Source organism: Pongo abelii, chromosome 12, assembly GCF_028885655.2.
Source record: "Pongo abelii isolate AG06213 chromosome 12, NHGRI_mPonAbe1-v2.0_pri, whole genome shotgun sequence".
Taxonomy (NCBI): domain Eukaryota; kingdom Metazoa; phylum Chordata; class Mammalia; order Primates; family Hominidae; genus Pongo; species Pongo abelii.
The window spans coordinates 32766730-32787788 of record NC_071997.2 but is presented as its reverse complement, the minus strand read 5'-3'; the positions used below and the strand labels follow the sequence as shown (position 1 = coordinate 32787788).

The following is a 21059-nucleotide window of genomic DNA, read 5'->3' as shown; positions in this document are numbered from 1 at the left end:
ATGTCTGATACGCCAGAGGAGAGTATTTTTCTAAGTATTTGTGTGCATTTAAAATCTTGCACCGTTCCTTTGGCTATTGTTTTCATATTCTCAACAATAATCTGGACCATTTAATCTTCCAAGGGGGCATCTCAACTCTATCAGCTTTCTTCAGCCCTTCTTTTTTGTGACATGGGATAGATCCTTACAATGGATTCTGTGAGAACAAAAAGATTCTCAATAAAGATGAAGGGCCCTGTTAGGCTGTAGCTATATGCAATCGGAGGTATTCAAAAGCTATGAATAAGGCTGGGCGCAGTGGCTCACACATGTAATCCCAGCACTTTGGGAGGCCGAGGTGGGTGGAGGTCAGGAGCCTAGCCAACATGGTGAAACCCCATGTCTACTAAAAATACAAAAAATTAGCTGGGCATGGTGGAGGGCTCCTGTAATCCCAGCTACTCAGGAGGCTGAGACAGAAGAAACGCTTGAACCTGGGAGGTTGAGGTTGCAGTGAGCCGAGATCGTGCCATTACACTCCAGCCTGGGCAACAAGAGCAAAACTCTCAAAAAAAAAAAAAAAACAAAAACAAAAACAAAACCATGAATAGAATTCTAAGCCATATAGAACGTTACACAATCATTAAGGATTAGATTTAAGTTAAGGGTTCATCTGAGTTGATCCCTCATCTAATGCTTAAATATTTTTATAAGACTTCCCACACCATCAAGCTATGACATTTCTAGCCTGTGGCATTTAAGGACATCAGTAACAGCCATAATAGCTCTGCCTGATTTTCTGCCAAAAGCTGCATCCTAGAAGTTTCCAGATATTTATTCTATTCTGTCCTTTGAGATTGTGAAGCACAAGTTTCAATCCTCTGTCTGTGACAGAACCTTCTGATATTTTGAAGACAGCCATCACCTCATGCCTCATCAATCACAGTCCTCCCCTACCCCTATATAGAGGTCTAAGCCATATTTTTCTAAGCCAAACACTCTATTCCTTTAAACGCCCTTGAGATTGGTACAACTCCAAACCTCCTCCTCTCTGTTCTGGTTCTTTCCTACAATTTTCAAGTGCTCAATTGAAGTGAGACATAGTAAAATATTCGGGGTATATTCTAACAGCTTAACACTACTGCCGTTCTTATCTGGATGCTGTGCTAAGAGTACTAATGGCCTCACAACAATGTTCACGCCATAATCCTAATCTATGAATATGTTATTTTACATGGCAATATCCTGGATTACACAAGTGGTCCCAATCTTATTACAGGAAACCTTACATGAAAACCTGGGAATCTGTCCTAGCAGAGTGGCCAGAGAGAGAAAGGTGACCACAGCAAAAGGGTCAGACAGTTGCTGGTTTGAAGACAGAGGAAGGGGACCACAAGCCAAGGAATATAGAGTGCATCTAGAAGCAGGAAGAGGAAAGAAAACAGATTCTCCCCTTGAGCCTTCAGGAAGGAACGCAGCCCTGTCCACAAATTTGAGCTCAGTGAGATCCCTGTGAAATTTCTGACCTCTGGAACTGTGGGATAGCAAATCTGTGTTGTTTTAAGCCATTAATTTGAGGACAATTTGTTATAGTAGCAATATAAACTTAATACAGATGCTATTCTATAATTAATGCAATATTAGAGCAAACTAAGTTTTCTGCAGGGGAGGGGAATACATCTTCAGAAGTGCTTATTGTGGACTTTTGAGGGTCCAGGTATTTTATCAGATATTGAGGTTACAATATATAGGCCCTGACTTTGAGGAGTTCATGAGCTAGTGGGGGGAAAAAAAAAGATTTGTTAGAACAAAATATATGGAGGTTTAATAATGAGCTCTGGTCATCCTGTACACATTTTACTGCTCCCCCACACACCCCCTCCCTGGATTAGTGTGGTTGTGGTTGCAGTGGTTGTACAGTTGTGGTTGTAGGTGACAGTGCTGTTGTTTGGAAAGAAGGAGAAATCTGTTGGATAGGAAGATTTTATCTTATTTATATTTCAATGGCTTATGGTTCAAATTCCATGCATTAATACTAAATCTTTAACACATGCATATACAAAAGTAGATTGTTTTTAATTAGGGGAAAAGAGTATAAGACTTTGTTGTTATTATTTATCACAATTTTGGTCTTTGTCAGAGAAAAGGATCATCTTTCTGGACTAGTTTCATCAATGAATAACATTTTCTCACCATTTTTGGTTTATCCAAAAATATATAAACATCACCATAAAAATGTTGCTAGAGTGTTTACAGGACAGGGCAGAGCCCGGATAAATGCCACGAAAGACCACTCTCTAGGGCGGCATTGCCTCAGGAACTAGGTATGTGTATTCAACATATTAAATCAGCCATTAATTTTATTAACTTCAGAATTTCCAACCTTTCTTATGTGTGCATCAATTGAGAAAAATAGAATACTTTTGCTATCATAAAACTGAGCCATTTTAGCTTGATAATTCTCAATGCTTAGCATAGGACTTGGCACACAACAGGCACCGAAATAAAATAGAAATCAATTTGTGTTAGGAGTCTTGGCTGAGATGCAAATACATGACCTCCTGAGCAATCCAACTGGCAATCTACCCCTAAAAGAAACAGTGCTGATCTGGCCCAGCTTGGTCCTTGTTAAGCTCTGGAGAGCTGGATTTTAGCAGGGTGCATGTTTCCTGTACAGATGTTTTCAAACCATCTTTTAACAAATCCTTATTAGACTTTTGCTAATGAAGACATGAAATGGAGCTTACCATCGAGGAGGTAAAAGGTGTCTTTCTTCTTCAGAAAATTGGACATTTGCCTGTCAGTTGAAACTCTTCTAGTTTTCCATGATTCCTAAGGAATTTTAACAGCCATTCAGTGTTGCTTCCCCAAGTAATCTTAGAAGCCTAAGAAAATGTCCATGCACTAGGAAGGCTGTTAAGCAGCTGTGGTGTTCTTCACAAATTCACAAATTGAGACATAGGTTCTCTCTTCCCTTTCTCTCTCTTTTCTAATGAAAGGGCAGGAAAAGGGGCCTTTCAATAGAAAGGGCTGGTTAAGCCTCAACCTCAACTCCTAATAATCCTATAATAAAACGGCTCCATTGCTAGTCTATGTATCTATTTCTTATGGGAATATTGACTCTTTACATTGATAAGGTTATCACACTGAGTGATATGGTTTGGATTTGTGTCCCCACCCAAATCTCATGTCAAATTGGAAGAGGGACCTGGTGGGAGGTCATTGGATTATGGGGATGGATTTCCCCCTTGCTGCTCTCATGATAGTGAGTGAGTTCTCATGAGATCTGATGGTTTAAAAGTGTGTAGCACTTCCCACTTCACTCTCTTTTTCCTGCCACCTTGTGAAGATGCTTGCTTCCTCTTTGCCTTCGGCCATGATTGTCAGTTTCCTGAAGCTTCCCAGTCACGTTTCCTGTTAAGCCTGCAGAACTGTGTGTCAATTAAACCTTTTTTCTTCATAAATTACCCAGTCTCTAGTAGTTCAGTTCTTTATAGCAGTGTGAGAACAGAATAAAACACTGAGTCATTAGGGCCACAAGAATAAGCATGGTATCTCAGGATCAATACTGTAGGAGAAGTTGATTGTCAAAAATGTAAACTGAGGTGCCTAATAGCAGCTAATATGCATAAGACTCTACCAAGTGGCAGGCACCATGACGAGTACTCCAATACCTTGAATACAGATAAGTCTTTAGTAGGCAGAATATGAAACAACCAGTGTCTCTGTGGGCATCCACTCTCTTGGGCAGGAATTTCATCTTCTGAAGGTCTTCATGGTTGTAGGAGCTAAAGATCTTTGTGACATGAGGAAGGACAGAGGTAAGCAAAGAGGGATCTTCACGGGGTCCCACTACTAAAGGCAACTCACAATAATTTATGGGTAATGACTCTATGTTAATTTCCTAAATGTTAAATGTTTGTTTAAGACTTTCAGCCGTCCTCCCTGTGCTCCCAAGTCTAAATCAGGAGGCAATGTGGCTGAGCAGGGGCTGCGGAGTGATCATCCAAGAGAAGATGAGCCTGGGGAAAAGAATAGGTAGCAGGTCTGCTCCCCATGTAGATACTCTACTCTCCCTCCTTGCCAATCTTAAGAATAGGATTTTGGCCAGGCCTGGTGGCTCATGCCTATAATCCCAGCACTTTGGGAGGCCCAGGCAGGTGGATCACAAGGTCAGGAGTTCAGGACCAGCCTGGTCAAGATGGTGAAACTCCATCTCTACTAAAAATACAAAAATTAGCAGGCGTGGTGGCAGGTGCCTGTAATCCCACCTACTTGGGAGGCTGAGGCAGAGAATTGCTTCAACCCCGGAGGCGGAGGTTGCGGTGAGCTGAGATCACGCCACTGCACTCCAGCCTGGGCCACAGAGTGAGACTCCATCTCAAAAAAAAAAAAAAAGGAAAAAAGAATGGGATTTTGCTTAATTAAGAAGAGTTGGAGTTCCCTTTCATTAATGAGTGATCTTGAGCCAATAGCTCAACTCTCTGAGTTTCTGTTTGTTTGTTTTTTCTTGAGACGGAGTCTTGCTCTGTTGCCCAGACTAGAGTACAGTGGCAGGATCTCAGTTCACTGCAACCTCTGCCTCCCAGATTCAAGTGATTCTCCCACATCACCCTCCCAAGTAGCTGACACTACAGGCACGCACCACCACACTTGGCTAATTTTTTGTGTTTTTAGTAGAGATGGGGCTTCACCATGTTGGCCAGACTGGTCTCCAACTCCTGATCTCAATTGATCCACCCACCTCGGCCTCCCAAACTGCTGGGATTACAGGCATGAGCCACTGCACCTGGCAGATTTCTGTTTTTTAATATGGAAAACGGGAATACTGCTTCAGAGGATTATTAGGGGTACCTGGTAAGATGACGTGTATCAAATGAGCCGGTGTTTCTACGTATTAGCTTTCTATTCCACTTTGGCTGGAGATCACATTTCTGACAAAGAAATTAAAAAACAAATAATAAAATTAAAAAGCAAAAAACACAATAAAATAAAACTCCCTTTGCTAGCACTGCAAATCTGATTTAAATCTATTTCACCAAACCAGACTAATTTCTCACCAGATGTTCCCATTGCTCCCACACCAATACACACACATCATCCTTCCTCCTGGAGCACCAGTAGCTCCTCAAATCTTTGCTTGTTCCCCATCTGATTAGAATGCCTTTCTCTTCCATCTACCTGATGACCTCTTCATTAGTTCCTTCAATAAATGTTTACCAAGTGCCTACTATGAACTACATGTTCTTTAAGTGTTAACGGCAACACTCTGCAAGGAGACTCACATAACTCATACAAGTTTTCATATGCGTTTAATTACACTGTCCCTTTCCTAGACAGTTTTTAGAATTCACATGTTGTGGAACAAATTGAGTCAATAAATGTTTTTTTCAACAATCAAATCAGTTTAATAATGAAGGAGCAAATGAAGAAAAGCCCACATACAATTTGCCCCCTTGTTCTTAACGATGTTACTGGGGACATTGGCCCCTACAAACAGCATCCCCTTACGAACGCCAGAGGGAAATGTCTGAGTGCTAAATACAAGCTGAATTTCTACAGAGCACTACTGTTATTTTTCATCTTAAAGACACTATAAATCTTGATTCATTTGACAAATATTTGTTATATCAAGCATATATCACTTGCCTGCTCCAAGACATACCATGCTATGCCCTGGTTGGATACAGTGACTAGAATGTGTTCTCTGGCCTCAGTGAGGTAATACTCTCATGTAACTGAGAGTGCTTCTCTCTTCACTTTGGTACCTGGTAAGATCAGAAGCTAAGTACAAACAGTGATGTGCTAGCTTTCACCCTGCCTTCCCTAATTTCCTTCCTGTGCTCCTCACATTTTTGCATGTGTTTATATGCACTGCTTGGAATACTTTTGAGAACAAGGAAAGGACTCAACAATAAAATCAACAAAGTCAATTTGTAAAATCAGATATCTGAAGGAATAACGTGCCTGGCTAAGAACACTGGTATGGTTCTTCCATTTGAAAAGCTCTGTGACCTCATTGGTTATCCTTCTTTTTTTTCCCCCTTATCCTGTTTATTTCAGTCATAACTTCATTTGAAGATTCTTCTGGCTTCCTGGAAATAATATTTCTTTTAGGGTTTCTATTCACTTAGAGAAACTGCAGTGAAAATGTTCTAAGTTTGTTTCTTAAATTACAAAATTAAAAAGCAATCTGTTAAAATCTGGAATCCACTAAGATCAGTAATATTCTATTACGGTAAATTCTACCCTTGGTTTTCACAAGTTAAATAAAACTGAATAAGCAACAGCTGGATGACTATAAGCAACAGAAGGCTTTGCCTGCTTTGATTCAGTATCTTTTTACTTAACTTTTTAGTTAACTTGTTTTTATTATCAGTAGGTACACTGAAACTCAGCAGAAACTCAAGTCACATTTTTAAGTGATCATGAGCAAAATATTCTTTTTTCTATAGTCAAAATTTCTAATCCTAACATTGCAATATTCTTAATTAGCTCAAAATATCCAATGAAATGATTTAAACATTCCCAAAACAAAATTAATTCTAGTCTACTTTAGTTTGAAAACACAAGCATGCCATTGCTCAACACCAAACAATGCTGAACAAATTTTTAAACAAATGCAGAACTCAAACTCCCATAGCTTCTACAAGCTGTGAATCCATGTTCTAAAAAAGTGGAATGGTTTACCAAAGAAAGTTCTGACATCTTTTTTGGAGATTTTAGGGTAGATTCTTTTTTCATGGGATAGTATGTTATAGGTCTACAATACCTCATCTGCCACCCTAATATCCAAAAGTCTCTGAAAACCCAAAGCTTTGGCAAAGCAGATCTGACCAACATGAAGCCATATAGCATGGATTCTCATATATTTTATGGCATAAATATGAATGTGTTTGATTTATTTCAAGGTTCCCCAGGTTCCACGAGTGGGTGTTAGGTAATGCACAGTATATGTACTGTGTTACTTTTCTAAAATCCCCAAAATTCTGAGTTCTAAACACGTCTGGCCCAAAGGATTACACACAAGGGATTGTGGCCCACCATCCTAGACACAGGACAGTAAACTGAGAGATGACCCGAAGAATAAATTGCTTCTCTATGATCATTATTGAAACAGATTTTAATGCCTATGAGGCACATGTCTCTGTGATTCTACTGACCCTTTAATCTTAATTTTGTATTATAGTTCGTGATTCTTGTGTGACATCCTCTCCACTACCTCCCTTACCCATCAATATAAAACACGGTCATATTGTAAGCATTTTGAGGGATTATTCAGAGGTTTTCTAGTCTTACACATAGTACAAGAACAACAAATAAACTATATAGGGCAATACGTGGTTCCATTTTTGTTTAGTGTTGCATCTCTTACACCTAGCACAATGCTGTAAGGTAGATGCTCAGTAAAAATTTAGCTATTCATCTTACTGAGCTTAATTAAATTGGTTTGAACACTGCCACCTGCTGGCCATAGGCAAAATTTGCATTCCACGGTACATTACGGTCAGTTGTTGGGAATTTTTATCTATCAAAAATGCAGAACTGGCTGAGCATGGTGGCTTATGTCTGTAATCCAAGCACTTTGGGAGGCTGTGGAAGGAGGATCTTTTGAGCCCAGGAGTTCTAGACCAGCCTGGGCAACAGAGCAAGACCCCATCTCAATTTTTTTTTTAAAAAATAAAAATATATATAGTAGAACAACGACTTATTAATTTCACATTATTTGATGTCGAATAGCCTTAACTAAGATGATTTCATCTAGGCATCTAGACCCCAATGAATAGTTTACACTGAACATGACTACAGCAAGATCCATAAGCTCATTCACCTCATTAATTTAGGCAGTTTATGCTCATTTAAATTGAGAGTTACCTATACAAGTAATTCACACCAAGGGAGTTATATAACAAAAACACCCTTCCCTCTGCAAAATGGTTTGCTACCTAGCTCCAGGCTCTATTTCATAAAGGATTCTATTAGTGCATTTAAGTACAGTAACTCTTAAAAGGCGGTGGGGGGAAGCTTAAAACTCATTTGTTAAATTCCTGCCTTCAAATGCAATAAGCACACAGTAAAACATTTCATAAACAAAACTGGGGACCAAAGAGTGAAATCATTTCATATAGAATTTGGGGAATTTTAGAAATCAAAATGATGTGACTTATAGGGATAGATCTATTTTATAAACAAATACACATTTTAAACTATTGTAATTTCAATTTAACTTCCTCATTCGTTTAGAATTAAAATAATTCTTTCTAAGGTTGCATATTACACTTCATAAGCTAGAAGCTGTGTGAATGAAAAGGTTCTCCTCTTCTGTCCTTCAGTTATAAAAGTGCTCCACACATTTCTTATGTGCAATGACTTGAGTCTTAATTTAGAGAAAGAAATTTAGAGAAAGAAATTCTGATTTATCCTTGTCTCTGGGGTATGTTACTAGTTCCTTCTTTATCAGGAAACATGTAATGGACTTGTAAACTCCTTTCCAACTGACTTTCCAGAGGAGGTGCTTGTAAGAGGCTCTAATGACCCAGCAAGTTCAGGTCATATGGCCCAAAGGAAAGACAACCTAATCAGTGAGAGAGAGAGTGAAATGCAAGGAGACACGTTGGTGTAACCAGAGTGCCACCAAGTCTCCAAGAGGAAACAGCCCTTGCTGTTGCATCATTGTAAAATAGTCAGAAGTGGTCCAGGCAGAGGCCACTGTCCCAGGCCTGCTGAAGGTGCTGCCACAGGTTCTACATAGACAGCTCCACAGCCGTCTCCTCATGTTCTGCTCAGCCAGGTCCCTTAAATTATTATATATATGTGGTATGGGGTAAGCACTTAAAAATTAGAGCATATCAGGATACCCAAATGACACAACTAAATAACAAAAATGTCAAAGGTAACAAAGTAACAATGCCCAACACTTAGGTAGCTCTCACACGGGTCTCCAGCTCTGTTCTAAGTGCTTGATGTTCGTCAGCTCTTTTGCTCTCCACAATCACCCACTGCAATAAGCATCAGGATTGCCCTCATTTTATTGATGAGGAAATTGAGACAACTCTGAATCTCTTTATGGCAGGGCTTTTTGCCCTAAGCACTGTCTATGGACTAAATCCTGTCCCTCTAAAATTCATATGTTGCCCTAATCCCCGTGGGACTGTATTTGGAGACAGAACCTGTAAGTGGGCAATTATGGTTAAATGAGATCAAAAGGGTGGGCTCTGATCTGGCGAGACTAGTATCCTCATAAGAAGAGGCTGGGCACAGTGGCTCACATCTGTCATCCCAGCACTTTGGGAAGCCAGGGTATGAGGATCTCTTGAGGCCAGGAGTTCAAGACCAGCTTGGGCAACATAATGAAACCCCCATCTCTACAAAAAATTTAAAAATTAGCCAGGCATGGTGGCATGCACCTCTAGCCCTAGATACTTGGGATGCTAAGGCAGGAAGGAGATCGCTTGAGCCCTCAGGGGTTCAAGGTGACAGTGAGTTCCAGCCTGGGCAACAGAGTGAGACCCTGTCTCTAAAAAGAAAGAAAGAAAAAGGACATAATGATACAGGAGTTAAGAAGAAGTTATGTAGCAGATAGTGAGGTAGGAAAGTCCTTGGTAAGGTTTTCCTTTTAATGAAAAGCAGCCCCAAAATCATTTTCTTTGCTAACAAAGAGTAGCCTATAAAATCAAGCTGCAGACATAGAACGGCAGGCTGGAAGCTTGCATGGATGAAGGCCAGCAGCTGTGCCAATAGGAAAGGGCCACCTAGGACTATGCATGTTCAAAATGGTGGCTCCACCCTTCCTTCTCCTTTCCAACCACATTTGCAGTAGGCAGCAGATGACACAGCCCAGGCCAAGTGGAAAGCTCATTTGCATAATAAGAAAAGGGTGGGGTGGCCAGCTTCCCCATGCACTATGTAAACGTCACACCTGGTCCAATCAATCTGTGTGCCCTATGTCAATCAGACACCGCCTCCTCAAGCCTGTCTATAAAATCCGGTGAACTCCGCAGTGGGCCGGAAGACCCACTCGGGCAACCCTCTCTCTCACGAGAGAGAGCTATTCTCCTTTCTCTTTCTTACGCCTATTAAACCTCTGCTCCTAAACTCACTCCTTGTGTGTCCGTGTCCTTAACTTTCTTGGCATGAGTTAATGAACCTTGGGTATTACCTCAGACAACAACGTGGCTTCAAAACCAGAGAAATCTCTCTCTGAGCATGCACAGTGAAGGGGCTAAATGAGGCCACAGCAAGAAGGTGGCTATATGCAACCCAGCAGGGCAGGCCTTACCAGAAACCAACCCTGCTTGCACCTTGATCTGGACTTCCAGCTTTCAGAACTATGAGAAAATGTCTGTTTTTAAGCCACCTAGTCTGTGGTATTTTGTTGTGGCAGTCCTAGCGGACTCATATAGCACTGTGAACACACTGGGTGGGTAAAAGGCCTATCACACCTCACCCAGGTTGGGACAATAAAAAAATATATGCAGAGGTTGCCAAATGTCCCCTTGGAAACCACTGTTCTATGGAATCATCACAAAACTGATTTCTGCAGAGTCTGAGAGAGAATGAGCTGAAGTGACACTCATCCCAGTAGCAGACTCCAAATGTGTTCAAGTTATTATTCATTCACCTATTGAATACCCAGAAAGACCTTCATAAGGTTTTGACTGTCTGACATTTGGAAGAATGCCCTATTATGGCAAATCAGGGAGATGGAAAAAAGGAGGGAATAAAAGATGATTCTGGGAAGGTGTACGTTTGCTTCAAGGAAGACTCAGATGGCAGAATTTCCTTAGGACAGAAGCAACATCAGCAAAAAACAGGTATAGGAATAATGGTCCTACTTACAACCATGGGAGGCAAATACAAGTTGGTCTATTTCAGTTTTCAAATCTCATACATTATGGAATGATAAAAGTTCTGGGAAGGTCTAGCAAAACTTCTATTGTGCCACTTTTTTTTTGAACACTGAATTTTTAAAATTTGATAGCAGAAATGCTTAATCTGCTTTCTCTAGCAGACCAATAAGCAGAAAACAACTGCCTCAGAGTTCAAACCAGAAAATGAAACATTGCAGAAGCAAAAGTGAATCTGTGCAAGTAGCATACTACTTAAGCAAAAAAAATGCTTTTTTTTTCATTATTGAGGTATTAGGCAGCCATCTTTTCCTGCTTCATTTTTAAAAAAAAAACATTTATTTATTATAAATTAATTAACATGATCTCCAGATAGAAAACTGAAAACTATGCAAAGAAAGAAAACAAAGGGTAATCTCACCACCTAGACATAATCACCGGAAACATTTTGAAGTATGTTTTTCATTCCTTGTATTATTCATATAAACATACATCTAATTTTTTTGGTATAGGATGGAAGCAAATATTTGTATTTTTTACATAAAAATTATAATTAATTTTGAAATTTTACAGAGGCAGTTTGTGGTTGAAACTTTATATTGTCATGCAAAGAGAAAATGATCTTTTCTTGAACAGGATGAAATTAATTCCATGTGAAATATGTACAGGTATATATATTATCAATGCTCTTTTGTACATAATTATGTACTTTTATGTTTCCAAATAGTTTCACAACAGATGATTGGTTCAAAGTTTTCTCTAAGGCACCTTTATTAAGATATAACTAATATACCATAAAATTATCCTGATCAAAGTATAGAAAATCCTCAATAAAATACTGGCAAACCGAATCCAGCAGCACATCAAAAAGCTTATTCACCATGATCAAGTGGGCTTCATCCCTGGGATGCAAGGCTGGTTCAATATACGCAAATCAATAAATGTAATCCAGCATATAAACAGAACCAAAGACAAAAACCACATGATTATCTCAATAGATGCAGAAAAGGCCTTTGACAAAATCCAACAACACTTCATGCTAAAAACTCTCAGTAAATTAGGTATTGATGGGACGTATCTCAAAATAATAAGAGCTATCTATGACAAACCCACAGCCAATATCATACTGAATGGGCAAAAACTGGAAGCATTCCCTTTGAAAACTGGCACAAGACAGGGATGCCCTCTCTCACCACTCCTATTCAACATAGTCTTGGAAGTTCTGGCCAGGGCAATTAGGCAGGAGAAGGAAATAAAGGGTATTCAATTAGGAGAAGAGGAAATCAAATTGTCCCTGTTTGCAGATGACATGATTGTACATCTAGAAAACCCCATTGTCTCAGCCCAAAATCTCCTTAAGCTGATAAGCAACTTCAGCAAAGTCTCAGGATACAAAATCAATGTACAAAAATCACAAACATTCTTATACACCAATAACAGACAAACAGAGAGCCAAATCATGAGTGAACTCCCATTCACAATTGCTTCAAAGAGAATAAAATACCTAGGAATCCAACTTACAAGGGATGTGAAGGACCTCTTCAAGGAGAACTACAAACCACTGCTCAATGAAATAAAAGAGGATACAAACAAATGGAAGAACATTCCATGCTCATGGGTAGGAAGAATCAATATCGTGAAAATGGCCATACTGCCCAAGGTAATTTATAGATTCAATGCCATCCCCATCAAGCTACCAATGACTTTCTTCACAGAATTGGAAAAAACTACTTTAAAGTTCATATGGAACCAAAAAATAGCCCACATCACCAAGTCAATCCTAAGCCAAAAGAACAGAGCTAGAGGCATCACGCTACCTGACTTCAAACTATATTACAAGGCTACAGTAACCAAAACAGCATGGTACTGGTACCAAAACAGAGATATAGATCAATGGAACAGAACAGAGCCCTCAGAAATAACGCCGCATATCTACAACTATCTGATCTTTGACAAACCTGAGAAAAACAAGCAATGGGGAAAGGATTCCCTATTTAATAAATGGTGCTGGGAAAACTGGCTAGCCATATGTAGAAAGCTGAAACTGGATCCCTTCCTTACACCTTATACAAAAATTAAGTCAAGATGGATTAAAGACTTAAATGTTAGACCTAAAACCGTAAAAACTCTAGAAGAAAATCTAGGCATTACCATTCAGGACATAGGCATGGGCAAGGACTTCATGTCTAAAACACCAAAAGCAATGGCAACAAAAGCCAAAATTGACAAATGGGATCTCATTAAACTAAAGAGCTTCTGCACAGCAAAAGAAACTACCATCAGAGTGAACAGGCAACCCACACAATGGGAGAAAATTTTCGCAACCTACTCATCTGACAAAGGGCTAATATCCAGAATCTACAATGAACTCCAACAAATTTACAAGAAAAAAACAAACAATCCCATCAAAAAGTGGGCAAAGGATATGAACAGACACTTCTCAAAAAAAGACATTTATGCAGCCAAAAGACACATGAAAAAATGCTCATCATCACTGGCCATCAGAGAAATGCAAATCAAAACCACAATGAGATACCATCTCACACCAGTTAGAATGGCAATCATTAAAAAGTCAGGAAACAACAGGTGCTGGAGAGGATGTGGAGAAATAGGAACACTTTTACACTGTTGGTGGGACTGTAAACTAGTTCAACCATTGTGGAAGTCAGTGTGGCGATTCCTCAGGGATCTAGAACTAGAAATACCATTTGACCCAGCCATCCCATTACTGGGTATATACCCAAAGGACTATAAATCATGTTGCTATAAAGACACATGCACGCGTACGTTTATTGCGGCACTATTCACAATAGCAAAGACTTGGAACCAACCCAAATGTCCAACAATGATAGACTGGATTAAGAAAATGTGGCACATATACACCATGGAATACTATGCAGCCATAAAAAATGATGAGTTCATGTCCTTTGTAGGGATATGGACAAAATTGGAAATCATCATTCTCAGTAAATTATCACAAGGACAAAAAACCAAACACCGCATGTTCTCACTCGTAGATGGGAATTGAATAATGAGAACACATAGACACAGGAAGGGGATCATCACACTATGGGGACTGTTGTGGGGTGGGGGGAGGGGGGAGGGATAGCATTAGGAGATATACCTAATGCTAAATGGTGAGTTAATGGGTGCAGCGCATCAGCATGGCACATGTATACATATGTAACTAACCTGCACATTGTGCACATGTACCCTAAAACTTAAAGTATAATAATAATAATAAAAATAATAAAGAAGTCAATGATTTTTAGTATATTTACAGAGTTTTGTGGCCATCACCATAATCTAATTTCAGAACATTTTCATCTTTCCCAGTAAGAACTGCCTATTTGCAGTCACTCCTCATTCCCAATTCACCCTCAGCCCGGGCAACCACTAATCTACCGTCTGTTTCTATGTATTTGCCTATTCCATGTATTTCATCTAAATGGAATATATAGAGGACACTCAATATGTGGTCTTATATGCTGAGCTTCTTTCAGTTAGCATAATATTTTCCCCAGTTCATTCATGTTGTAGAATGTGTCAATACTTCATTTCTTATTACTATCTAATATTTTACTGTTTTATATGCTACTAATATTATTAGAAATAATATTACATTTTTAAAGCTAAAGTGTTCTTCTTCTACTTTTTAGAAAATAGGTTCAGGATTTTACATTGCAAACCAAAGTGAGATAAGCAAGAATATAAAGTTTTAATTCTTGGAAATATGTCCAATTTTAGGGTACTAAATTTATCTCTTTAAAATGCATAAATCCAAGAATCTGGTCCATTTATTGTGATAAATTCCTCCAGTAATCTTGGATCTGTGTCATACATTATTTATTTTAGAGTTATCCTTGAACTTGCAGACGTCTTGAAATTACATTCTTCTTTTCCAGAGCTCTAAGAGTGGTGGAGAATCAAAGCTTTGATAACTGGAGAAATAATTTAAGATCAATCTTAATGAAAGAGTAAAAAGAGGGCTGGGTTAGAATTAATGTAAATTTTTCTCAGATAATATCATTTTTATGTTATCAGCTTAATTTGAGAACTCAGAATAAAAAAGAAAACACAAAAGAGAAAAAGATGAGAAGAAAATACCCTTTTAACTTAGGAGGTCACAACACTTATAACAGTAATGCTTCTTTCTTGACATTGCTAATATCTTACATCAGGAAAACTGAGGTGAAATGCAATTAAGGACTCTGTTTTGTTTATTTTAGTCATAGTTAAATCCAGACTAGACTAAAAAATAGAATTCAAGCAATTAACAAAAGATAACTTTAGTAAAGTGCCTAGCATAGGACCCACCACATTGCAGATAATCTATTAAAAAGTTATTTTGTGCCCTTTCTCATTCTAACCTGAGTATGTCTAAATTATCTTTAGACCAAAACATACGCTTTATCAAATTGACTTAGAATTATACATAGGACAGAGCAACAGGTTAGCAGCAGTAGGATCAATGACAGCAGCAGTGAGAGGGCCACTCACAGGACTAGATAGACCCAGAGTCAAGAGAACCAGCTGATCAAAGGCATTTCATTGCAGGGCAGATAAACTGTCTGTAGCAGACTATCAGTGTCCATGGATTTCCCATTTTCCTTGGCATTAGATTGGAGCTGCACTTCTGGATTTTGGTTGTTTGTGCCTACACGGAAAGTTACTTCCAATCCAAGGATTTCAAGAATGAATGGGGCTTATCTATCTCTCACTTTGCCTCTGAAGGCAACCTTGAAGATAGGAGAGCTACGAAATGGAAGAGGCATGGGCCTCTAAGTCACTACAGGGAAAAAAACTACCTGGCGGAGTTGCCTGACCTTCATAGTGTTATATGAGCAAGAAAAAAAAAAAAAAAAAAAAAACTTTCTGTCTTAAATCACTGAGGTTTTAGGAGTTGATTTCTAAAGACAGCAGAGGAGCTAGCCTATTCTGGCAAATGCATTTCCCATCTCAAAAGCTCTTGAAGATTCATATTATTCGAACAAAGAATAGTTACTGAAATTCCTAATAATGGCAGTGTCAGATATTTAAGATGTTTAAAACCACCAGAACTCTGTCACAGCCAAATCTGTCTATACAAGACCCTCTGGACTCACTTAGCAGCCTATCTAGTTCTCTCTCATTTTTTTCCTTCAAGGATCCTGTTTTTTTTTTTTTATTTTCCCATAGGCTCTACATTTCATAGTTACATGGCATCTCAACTAAACATGGGAAGACCATGTTTCTACCTACTATATACCTACCTGACTAACTACTGTGCAGAAGCTCCTGTTGTCATGACCTCTGCCACCATATTCAACAATTTGGATGTCAGTATCATCCTGGACTAGACATGAGTTTAATATGCATGTTCCTTGCTCATTAATATTTAGATAGTGATCATGCCTATATTTAAAACAGTACTCAAAGGCATAGAATTAGTTGGGTCTGTATTATCTTCCACACCTGTCATAACTGAGACTATACAGATTATGACACTTTCCCTGGCAAAGACAATGTCCAAGGAGACTGGATAAACACACACCCTTACACTGAAGAACTAGCGGAAAGGAAGGACTAGCAGAAAGGAAGGACTCATCTCCAACTGAAAATATATATACATCTCACTATGTGTCTTATGCGTCATGTTAAGCTTTCAACAAAATACTACAGAATATACCAAAAAAAGGAAAAAATAAAAACAGTCCGAGTTCCACTCCCAGGGTGACAGCGTGAGGAGCTCCATGAACCACTCCCCAGTGGAACAAGTATAACTGATGAAAACCATTTAAGATATCCAGTCATTTAAAGTCTAAGTAATTTGTCCTAAAGGCATAAAGCAAATTGTAAAACATTTGTTAAAAAATATTTTAAAATTCAGTAAGAAAAGCAAGAGTTTGTGTTCTTCCCTCCATCAAAAAACATACAAAAATTAACACCAGGCATGGTGGCTCACACCTGTAATCTCAGCAGTTTGGGAGGCCGAGACAGGCGGATCATAAGTTCAAGAGTTCGAGACTAGCCTGGCCAACATGGTGAAACCCCATCTCTACTAAAAATACAAAAATTAGCCGGGTGTGGTGGTGGCTGCCTGTAATCCCAGCTACTCGAGAGGCTGAGGCAAGAGAATTGCTTGAACCCGGGAGGGGTTCAGTGAGCCAAGATTGTGCCACCGCACTCCAGCCTGGGTGAAAGAGCAAGACTCCATCTCGGAGAAAAAATAAATAAATAACTCAGAGGGGATCAGAGGCCTAACTGGAAGTGCTAAAAGTATAAAACTCTTAGGAAAAATTATGAACAAATCTTCATTGTCGTGGGTTAGGCAATGTTTCCTTAGATATCACAGCAAAAGCATAAGTAACAAAATATAGATAAACTGGACATTATCAAAATTAAAAACATTTGTGCATCAAAAGACATTGATATCAATAAAAGATAACATTTAAAACTGAAGAAAACATTTTGAAATTACATATCTGATAAGAGAATTGTATTTAGACCATATAAAGAACTCTTACAACTCAATTTTTAAAAAATCACAATTAATAAACAGGAAAATTATCTACACTGGTATTTCTCCCAACAAGATATACAAATGGCCGATAAACACATGAGAAATGCTTAATATCATTAGCCATCAGAGAAATGTAAATCAACACCATAGTGAGATACTACCTCACATCCACTAGAATGTGCTATAATCCAATTACAGAAAGTGAAAAGTATTGGTGAAATGTGGAGAAATTAGAACTCTCATACACTGCTGGTGAGAGTGTAAATTGGTGTAGTCACTATGGAGAACAGTTTGAGTTTCTCCAAAGTTTAAACACAGAGGTACCATCAACCCACTAATTCTATGGCAAGAGAAATAAAAACATATGTTACCATCAAAACTTACACACAAATGTTCATAGCAGCATTATTCATAATATCCCAAAATTAGAACCAATCCCAATGCCCATCAACTGATGAATATATAAATAAAATGCGGTATATCCATAAGTGGAATGTTATTGGGAATCCATGCTACAACCTGGATGAACCCTGAAATCATGCTGAAGGACCCAGTCACAAAGTAATATCTATTGTATAATTCCATTTATATGAATATACAGGACAGGTAAATATACAGAGACAGAAAGTTTATTAGTTGTTGTCTAGGGCTGAGAGGGACTGGAGGTTTGGAGGGTAATGCCTAAAATATATAGGTATTTTGGGGGGCAGGGATTAAAACATTCTAAAATTGTGGTGATAGTTGCACAACTTCATAAATATATCAAAAGCCATTAAATTGTATTTGTTAAGTAGGTGAATCACATGGTATGTGAATTACATCTTAATAATGTTGGAAAGAGAGGGAGAGAATGGTCTGAGAGACAAAGGAATTATTACAAGCAAACCCAGATATGACTCCTATGTTGAAGCTATCACACAATCACCTTAAAATAACTATAACTAATATGTTAAAGATTATAATGGAAAAGTTAAACAACATGCAAGACCAGATAGGTATCTTCAACAGAGAGATAAAAACTCTAAGAAAGATTCAAATGTAAATTCTAGATATTAAAATAAAGTAACAGAAATGAAGATTGTCTTTCACAGTTTTATCATCAGACTAAACACAGCCAAGGAAAGAATTGGTGAACGTAAACACAGATCAATAGAAATTATCTAAACAAACAAAAAAAAAAGCATAAAGAAAAAAGAGTGAGGGGACAAAGGAAAAAAAACAATACACTATCCAACATCTATTGGGCAACAGCAAATGGTCTAACCAATGTGTTGCTAGAGTTCTAGAATTAGAAGATGAAGAAAATGGGAAAGAAGAAATATTTGAAGATACAATGGCTGAGAATATTCCTGAATTATGGATAGACATCAAATGACAGAGACAGGAAATGCAGAGAATATCAAGTAGGATTAATGCCCAAATAGAAAACAAACACATGTAAGCATCTCATATTCAAAATGCTGAAAGTCAAAGACAAAAATAAAACCTTAAAGAAAGTCAAAGGCAAAAAAGATAAACTGCTTTCAGAATAAGGGCAACAATTATAGCAGATTTCTCGTCAGAAAACATATAAGGATGAAGATAATAAGCGAAATATTTTAAGGGCTAAAAGAAAAAATGAAACACTTGTCAATCTAGAATTCTGTACACTTCAAAACTGAAGGAGAAATCAAGCCTAGTTATATAACATAAACAAAGGGAGTTTACTGTCAGAAGATCTGCTCTACAAGAAACGTTAAAAGAATTTCTTCAGAAAGAAAATATGATATAGGTCAGAGATCTGATTCTAAACAAAGTAATTAAAATTGTTCTTCCTCTTAGTTCTTAAGATGGCAGCATAAATTACCGATTTTAAAACTTCTTTCTAATATATACATTTAATATTATAAATTTCCCTCTAAGCAGCACATTTGTTGCATCTCACAAATTTTGATAAGTTACATTTTCATTTGTAGTTTGTTTTAAATATTTTCAAACTGTTCTTGAGGCTTCTTTAAGCTAGGTGCGATTTATAAGTGTATTGTTTAATATCCAGATATTTGAGTGTTTTCAAACTATTTTCTGTTACTGATTTCTAGTTTCACTGTGATCTGAAAGTATAGTTTTTATTGTTTCTATTCTTTTAAACTTGTTAAAACGTATTTTACGGCCCCGAATGTGGTCTTTCTTTGTGAACGTCAATTTGAGCTTGACACAAAGGGGTATTCTGCTGATGTTAAAGTATTTCACAAATGTCAACTAAACCCAGTTGTAAGATGGTATCTTATCTATAAATTACTGACAGAGAGGTGTTAAAGTCTGCAACTGTAATTGTGGATTTGTCTACATCTCTTTGAAATCTTATTAGTTTTTGCCTCAAGTACTTTGATGCTTTGCTGTTAGGTTCATACACAATAAGGTTGTTACGTCTTCTTGGAGAATTGACCCTTTCATCATTATGCAGTACTCTTTTCTACCCATGATTCTTTTTTTGTTTTGAAATACATCTTGTCTGAAATTAATATGGCTACTCCAGTTTTCTTCTGATTAGTGTCAATATGATATAATTTTCCCTAGCCTTTTATTTTTAATATGTTTTATATGTAAAGTGGGTTTTGTGTATACAACATATAGTTGCATCCTGTTTTTTAATCCATTCTGACAGTCTCTCTTTTAATTGGCATATTTAGACCAATCACATTTAAAGTGATTATTCATATAGTGGAATGAATATCTACCATGTCTGTTACTGTTTTCTACTTGTTGCACTGTTCCTTGTTTCTTTAATCTTCCGCCCTTATCCAGCCTTCTCTGTTTTGTTTCTGTTCATTTGTTTGGTTTTGAGACAGGGTCTCACTGCCTTGCCCAGGCTGAGGTGCAGTTGGCAATTACAGCTCCCTGTGCCTCCCATTCCTGAGCTCGAATGATCCTCCCACCTCTGCCTCCCGAGTAGCTGGGACTACAGGCATGTGCCACCATGCCTGGCTCTTCTCTGGTTTTAATGGAAGCATTTTGTAATTTTACTTTCTCTCTTTTCTTTCCATATAAATTATATTTATTTTTCAAAACATTTTGTGGTTGCCCTAGAGTTTGCGATATACATTTACAACTAATTTAGACTAGTTTCAAATAACATACTGACTTGCAGGTACTGTTGATACCTTATAACTTTGTATTTCGAAATGCTCCCTCATTCCCTGATAATATTGCTGTGATTCATTACATTTATCTTCATACTATAATCACTTGGTACACTGTTACATTATTACTTTGAACAAACCATTATCTTTTAGATCAATTAATATTAAGAAAAATAAAAGATCTTATTTTCATAGACTCCTTTTCTGACACTGTTCACTAATTTATGTAGTTTCAAGTTTCTGACCTATTTTCCTTCTCTCTGAAAAACTTCTTTCAACATTTTTTGAAAGGCATGGCTAATGGAAATGAATTTCATCAGCTTTTTTTTAACCTGAGAAAATTTTTATTTTTCCTTCACTCTTGCAGGATAATTTTTCTGGATATAAAATTATTCTAGGTTGGTGGATTTTTTCTATTAACACTTTAAATATCTCACCCCTTGCTTGTATGTTTGCTGATGAAAAAACAGTTGTATTTTCTATCCTGGCTCCTCTATAGGTAAGATGTTTGTATTCTCTGGCTTATTTCAAGATTTTCTCTGTTTTCAGTTTTCTGTGTTTTGGATATGCGATACCTCAGAGTAGATTTTTTGGTATTTATCCTGTTTGGTG

The 21059-nt window shown here is 37.8% G+C and overlaps 1 protein-coding gene across 5 annotated transcripts in view; it reads right to left on the bottom strand.

The window, feature by feature from the left end:
* TMEM182 (transmembrane protein 182) overlaps positions 1-21059 on the bottom strand; it is a 110440-nt gene that overhangs the window by 83543 nt on the left and 5838 nt on the right. For 3 of the 5 annotated variants that reach the window (XM_054547832.2, XM_054547833.2, XM_024242588.3), the window contains exons 2-3: positions 4834-4913; positions 2727-2811 (exon numbers count right to left, since the gene is read on the bottom strand). In XM_054547832.2, coding sequence (XP_054403807.1) covers positions 2727-2729 — 3 coding nt within the window. In that variant the 5' untranslated portion in view covers positions 2730-2811; positions 4834-4913. Of the gene's footprint in view, positions 1-2726; positions 2812-3653; positions 3776-4833; positions 4914-21059 lie in introns of all 5 variants that reach the window. The other 2 variants (XM_009236730.4, XM_009236734.4) reach the window with 2 other exon arrangements.